The 5,935-nt window shown below is 45.6% G+C and overlaps 1 protein-coding gene across 1 annotated transcript in view; it reads right to left on the bottom strand.

Moving 5' to 3' along the window:
• GPR143 (G protein-coupled receptor 143) overlaps nucleotides 1–5,935 on the bottom strand; it is a 46,938-nt gene that overhangs the window by 19,641 nt on the left and 21,362 nt on the right. Inside the window, exons 4-5 of the mRNA XM_008065604.1 lie at nucleotides 4,630–4,722; nucleotides 1,374–1,483 (exon numbers count right to left, since the gene is read on the bottom strand). Coding sequence (XP_008063795.1) covers nucleotides 1,374–1,483; nucleotides 4,630–4,722 — 203 coding nt within the window. The remainder of the gene's footprint in view (nucleotides 1–1,373; nucleotides 1,484–4,629; nucleotides 4,723–5,935) is intronic.

Genomic DNA, 5,935 nt, shown 5'->3' with positions numbered 1-5,935 from the left:
CCAGGCGTGGTAGCACGTGTCTGTAGTTCCAGCTACTTGGAAGGCTGAGGCGGAAGGATCACTGGAGCCCAGCAGATTGAGGCTGCGGTGGCCAGGAGCATGCCACTGCACTCCAACCTGGGAAATAGAGTGAGACTCCAACTCAAAAAATAATAATAATAATTCACATTTGTTAAAATATTGAAAAATGTTAAAATTCTCCCTATAGACAAGCTAGAAAATATAAAGTTTAGAGAAGAATTACTGACCCATGGTCCCTCCACCCAGAGACAACCACTATTAACATCTCGGTGTATTTTTTTTTCAGTTTTTTTCTCTATGTCAATTTCATTTGTTTGATGCAATGGAATCATTATTTTATGCAGTTTTGTAAAAAAATTCTCTATTCAATATACTATATTTAAATGTAGATATGAAAAGCCACAAAAATTTCCTATTACTCATGATAGAGTTACTTTAAACAATGTCTCTGACTGGGTGCATTTTGGGAGGCCAAGGCAGGATGATTGCTTAAGCCCAGAAGTTCGAGACCAGCCTGGGCAACATAGCAAGACCTCATCTGAACAAAAAAGTCAAAAAAATTAAAGGGGTATAGTAGCGCATGCCTGGAGTCCCAGCTACTCAGAATGCTGAAACAAGAGGATCACCTGAGCCCAGAAGGTTGAGGCTGCTGTAAGCTGTAATTGTGCCACTGCACTCCAACCTGGGCAACAGAGTGAGATCCCGACTCAAAAAATAATAATGTTTTTAAAAAGTTCTATAATTGACAGCTGATCCTCAAATTACCTTTCTGTTAAGGTAAACTCCCTTATTCCCATCATGTCTTTAAGAGATCCCTGTAGCATGAGGAGATTGAAGACTCACTCCAGTTTATGCTTGAGGAGGTGGTAGAGGTCTTTCCCTAGCATTCTAGACTCACTACACTCTGCTTATCCATTTCTAACCATTGCATTTGATTCATTTCCTGTGCTCCACTTCCTGTTTTCTGCCCATCTTAAAAAAGACATAGACCAAGTGCATTATGGGACTGGAGCCTCCTCAGTTCATGCCCCGTCCCTTCCCCTCCCCTTCCATCTCCTTCTGCTCCTATTGTTCAAGGACATTCCTGGGGAAGATGCAGGCAGAGCCCAGCACAGAAGTGAAAAGTCAACTAGTTGTGGCCTTGAGCTAATACATTTGAAAAATCTTGTGTAGGCAAAGGCTCGCTAGTTTTCATTTATTAAACATGCTCACTTTTTCCAATTATATTCTGCTTATGTCTCGAGGATAACAAATGAAGCCAAATGTCCTGCATAATTCCACAAGAACAACATGTGTCACTATCTGAGCTCAAGGCTGTGGCTTTATGCCCAGAGAACTTCCCTACTGTTTACCTGCAGTCACTGTCTTTTGGAACAAGATAGGGTTGGCCACCAGAACGAGCAGCAGGGGCAGGTACGTGGTGATATAATGGGGAATGGCGTGGTCCAGTCCCCTCTCACACCTGAGGGAAGAAAACCAAGTCATCATTCTCGACAGCGAAGTGCTGACTAAAATACATCTACTTATCTGGAAGCTGAGATAAGAGGATGAGAAGGAAAAAGGAAGTGCATCAATCGCTTCTGATTCTGCCCAAAGGAAACGTGACTCATTTCTCGTGTCTGGAACAAGCAATAAATTGCAGGAGCATATGGGAGATCAATCATGTCTCTGTCTCATAAATGGGAGGACTTCTAAGGCATTCCACTCGGGGAGGTTTGTAAGGTCCCTGCTGGGAAAAGGTCAAAAAGGAAAGGACACTCTGGGATGGGGGACTCCCTGCACTCAGTCTGTTCAAGGAAAAAACATGCAAGTCAAGGAAAGACAAAGGTACTCCCTTAACTAGTGAGGGTTTCAGTACTTAATATATGGCTTTGGTCAATGACATGAACAAGATCCAGCCCCTCTCCCCGAGCAACTCACAATCTGCCAGCTGCCCATTTCAAAGGACATTTGTCCTTGTGGTTACAGACAGCAATCTTTTCAGAGGTTCTTGTTGGAGAAAAGGACAAGGATTTCTATCAACAGATCATTGGAATCATCAGTTCCCGTGGGGTAGGGGAGAGAGCCCCACATATGTATGTTACCAAGGTAAGAACCATCAGCTAGGAAATGCATCACATGCCAGGTGCAGTGGCTCACATCTGTAATCCCAGCACTTTGGGAGGCAGAGGCGAGAGGATTGCCTGAGCCCACGGGTTTGAGACCAGCCTGGGCAACATGGGGAAACCTCGTCTCTACAACAAATAAATAAATAAATTAGCCAGGCGTGGTAGCGTGCGCCTGTAGTTCCAGCTACTTGGAAGACTGAGGCAGAAGGATTGCCTGAGCCCAGAAGTTTGAGGCTGTGGTAGCCATGAGTATGCCACTGCACTCCAGCCTGGGCGACAGAGTGAGATTCTGACTCAAAAAAAAAAAAAAAAAAAAGAAGAAGAAGAAAAAGAAGTGCATCATGTAGGAGAGAAGTGAAATAGCCTGGAGGAAAAAGAGAACAGAAAGCAAAGGGGATAGGACTATTCGGGTCAAAGGAAAGAGAGAGACAGAAAAGCAGATGACCAAACAGCCTTGTGGACACAGAGAATGTGGTGACACAAATGAATGAAAGCACTCCTGTTTTCACATTCATGGGGTGGTCAAACAGGAGGGGGGAAATGGCAGAAAATGTAAAAAAAAAAAACAGGTAGGAGAACGTAATACCCATCTCCTTTTGCGATAGGAAGGATACTATGCCACCTTAGGAGGCTGCCACCTTGGAAGGTGCCTGCCTTCTTTTAATAGGCATATCCATCTTCAGCTGTCAAGGCTAATATACAGCCTGGAAAGGCTGGAGGGGAGAAAGGGAAACAGAAGGAGGAAGGGAAGTGACTGTGATGCAAAGGCAGAGGGTAAACAACCAATAGAAGAGTAAGGTTGTGAGCCCAAAGAATGCTGGGAAGTCTGGGTCATTAAGGGTTAAGACGTTTCAAAGGAGCAGCCCCTGAAGACCCTGGGACACCTCCAGCCCTGCAGCAATGGCACCCTTAGGCTCAGATGCAACTTTGCCAGGAGTCTCCAGGGTGCCACAGGTGAGGGTAACAGAGAAACTCTCCCTTTTTTGTTTTTTTTTTTGTTTTTTTTTTTAGAGATGGTGTCTCGTTATGCTGCCCAGGTTGGTCTTGAATTCCTGGGCTCAAGCAGTCCTCCTGCCTTGGCCTCCCAAAGTGTTGGGATTACAGGTATGAACAACTGTGCTTGGCAACTCTCTTTCCAGTTAAGTGCATGCTGTTTTTTTGTTTGTTTGTTTTGTTTTTTGAGTTGGAGTCTCACTCTGTCACCCAGACTGGAGTGCAGTGGCCGCTCCCGGCCACCGCAGCCTCGACCTGCTGGGCTCCGGCGATCCTCCCGCCTCAGCCTTCCGAGTAGCTGGAACTACAGGTGCGCACTACCACACCTGGCTCATTTTTTATTTATTGTAGAGATGAGGTCTCGTCAAGTTGCCCAGGCGGGTCTTGAACCTGCGGTCTCAGGCAATTCACTCACCTCAGCCTCCCAAAGGTGCGGGATTACAGGCTGAGCCACTAAGCCCGGCTGTGCATGCTGTTATATGTTAGGACACTCATCTGTCCTTTTGACGTTCCCTAGGAAAGCAGACCATATAGATGGATCTACCCAGAGATCCCTGATTGAAAAAGCAACACCAATTTAGAAACATTTCATTGAGAAGCTGCAAGAAGCCAAAAAAAAAGCAGCATGAGAAATGACCCACACCCTGGGCTGGCAAACTTTTTCTGTAAAAGGATAGACAGCATATATTTTCAGCTTCCTGGGCTACACCGTGGTCTCTGTTGCACCTTCTCAACTCTGATGCTATAATGCAAAAGCAGTCACAGACAAGATATAAATAAATGGGTGTGGTTGTGTTCCAATAAAACTTTATTTACAAAACCAGACAGAGGGCCAGGTTGTCCTGAGGGCTGCAATGTATTGATCCCTGTTCTACACAGCCCTAAGATCTCAGACAGATAAGACAGATACACTGTCCACCTCTGTTCTCTAGTTTTCCACTGGAAGTTAGAGTATATATCCTTGGAGGGACTGTAAGGCTTTGCAACTGGTTGCATGGATGGGATTTTAAACTTGAGGAAATACCTAAGACAATTTCAGTAGCCACATCTCCCTGCATCTGTGTTCAGAACAATACAAAGTATAGGAAGCAGAGGCATCGAATTTGCTCCTCCCAGGGTTCCCCTCTCTTTCTCCACATCATCTTGATCCCATTCTTAGTATGTTAAACTTACCTGCTCCCTGGAGGAAGCTTGAAGAATAAAAATCAAAGTATGGGTGTGAGGAAGCTGCACCAATACCTATAGCTCTGTATGCAGACTCACGTGGAAGGGGACACAGCATAAGCTCTGTGTACACGCATGTGTACACAGGAACCTACACACACCAACAAGAAAGGTGGAGGCCAGGAATACGGCTCAGGGTTGCAAGGTTCTGTGAGCTCTCTGGGTCTCAGCTGTGGCCCAGTGGTTGGCCTCCAAGGCACCCACTTTGTGGGTCAGGTCCTTGCAAGAGAGCACACGATGGGCCAGGGACTGGACCTCCTGGGATGCTGGGATCTTGGCTTACCTGGACACGGAGGGGTAGTAGAGCATGGCAGCGCCCTCCACGCAGAGCAGGGTGGCCAGGCCCCACGCCATGATGCGGTACAGCAGGATGGTGCTAGGAGACAAGACAATGGTGGCACAACTTGGAGGGCTGAGAGGCCTGTCACAGAACTGCTAGAACAGCGCCCATGCTCGGAAAAAGTCAGGAAAATGTACACAGAGCAAAACCCCTCTGCAGAGTTTTCTCATGCTGCTGAGGTGGGTTGTTTTTATTGAGGTAAAATTCACATAACATAAAATTAACTATTTTTGAACAATTCAGTGGCATCTAGTACATTTACCATGGTGTGCAGCTACCACCACTATCTAGTTCCAAAATATTTTCATCATCCCAGAAGGAGACCTCATCGTCATTTCATTATCCCAAAAAGAGACCTCATTCCCCCACTCCCAGCCCCTGGCAACCGTTAATCTACTTTCTGTCTCCATAGATTTGCCTCTTCTGGACTCTTTTTTTTTTTTGAGTTGGAATCTCACTCTGTCGCCCAGACTGGAGTGCAGTGGCCACTCCCAGTCACCGCAGCCTCGACCTGCTGGGCTCCGGCGATCCTTCTGTCTAAGCCTTCCAAGTAGCTGGAACTACAGGTGCGTGCTACCATGCCCGGCTAATTTTTTTGATTTATTGTAGAGATGAGGTCTCGCCTGCCCAGGCAGGTCTTGAATCCGCGGGCTCAGGCAATCCACTCACCTCAGCCTCCCAAAGGCGTGGGATTACGGGCTGAGCCACCAAGCCCGGCTATGGACTCTTCATGTAAATAGAAATATATGCCATGAGGCCTTGTGTGACTGACTTCTTTCACTGAGCATGATGTGTTCAAGGTTCATCCACGTTGTAACCTGTGTCAGTCTCCCTTGTATGGCTAAATAATATTCCACTGTATGGAAGGACCACAATATGCTGATCCATTCATCCATCAGTGGACATTTAGGTTGTTTCCACCTTTTTGGCTACTGTGAATAGTGCTGCTATGAACATGCGTGTACAAGTATTTGTTTGAGTTCCTGTGTTCAATTTTTTTGGGTATATACCTAGGAGTGGAATTGCTAGGTCAAATTGTATCTTATGTTTAAATTTTTGAGGAACTGCCAAACTGTTTTCCTCAGAGGCAGTACCGTTTGACATTCCCACCAAGCAATATACAAGTGTTTGAATGTTTCCATATCTTTGCCAAACTTATTTTATAATTTTGATTATACCTATTCTAGTGAGAGTGGCTGTCATTTTTGAGACTGTATCTAAACAGAACTCACTTTTTTTTTTTTTTTTG

Source organism: Carlito syrichta, unplaced genomic scaffold (assembly GCF_000164805.1).
Source record: "Carlito syrichta isolate Samal-C Ts95f unplaced genomic scaffold, Tarsius_syrichta-2.0.1 Scaffold103472, whole genome shotgun sequence".
NCBI classification, from domain to species: domain Eukaryota; kingdom Metazoa; phylum Chordata; class Mammalia; order Primates; family Tarsiidae; genus Carlito; species Carlito syrichta.
Note: the sequence above shows the minus strand (reverse complement) of the source record. Positions and strands in the feature narration are given on the sequence as shown.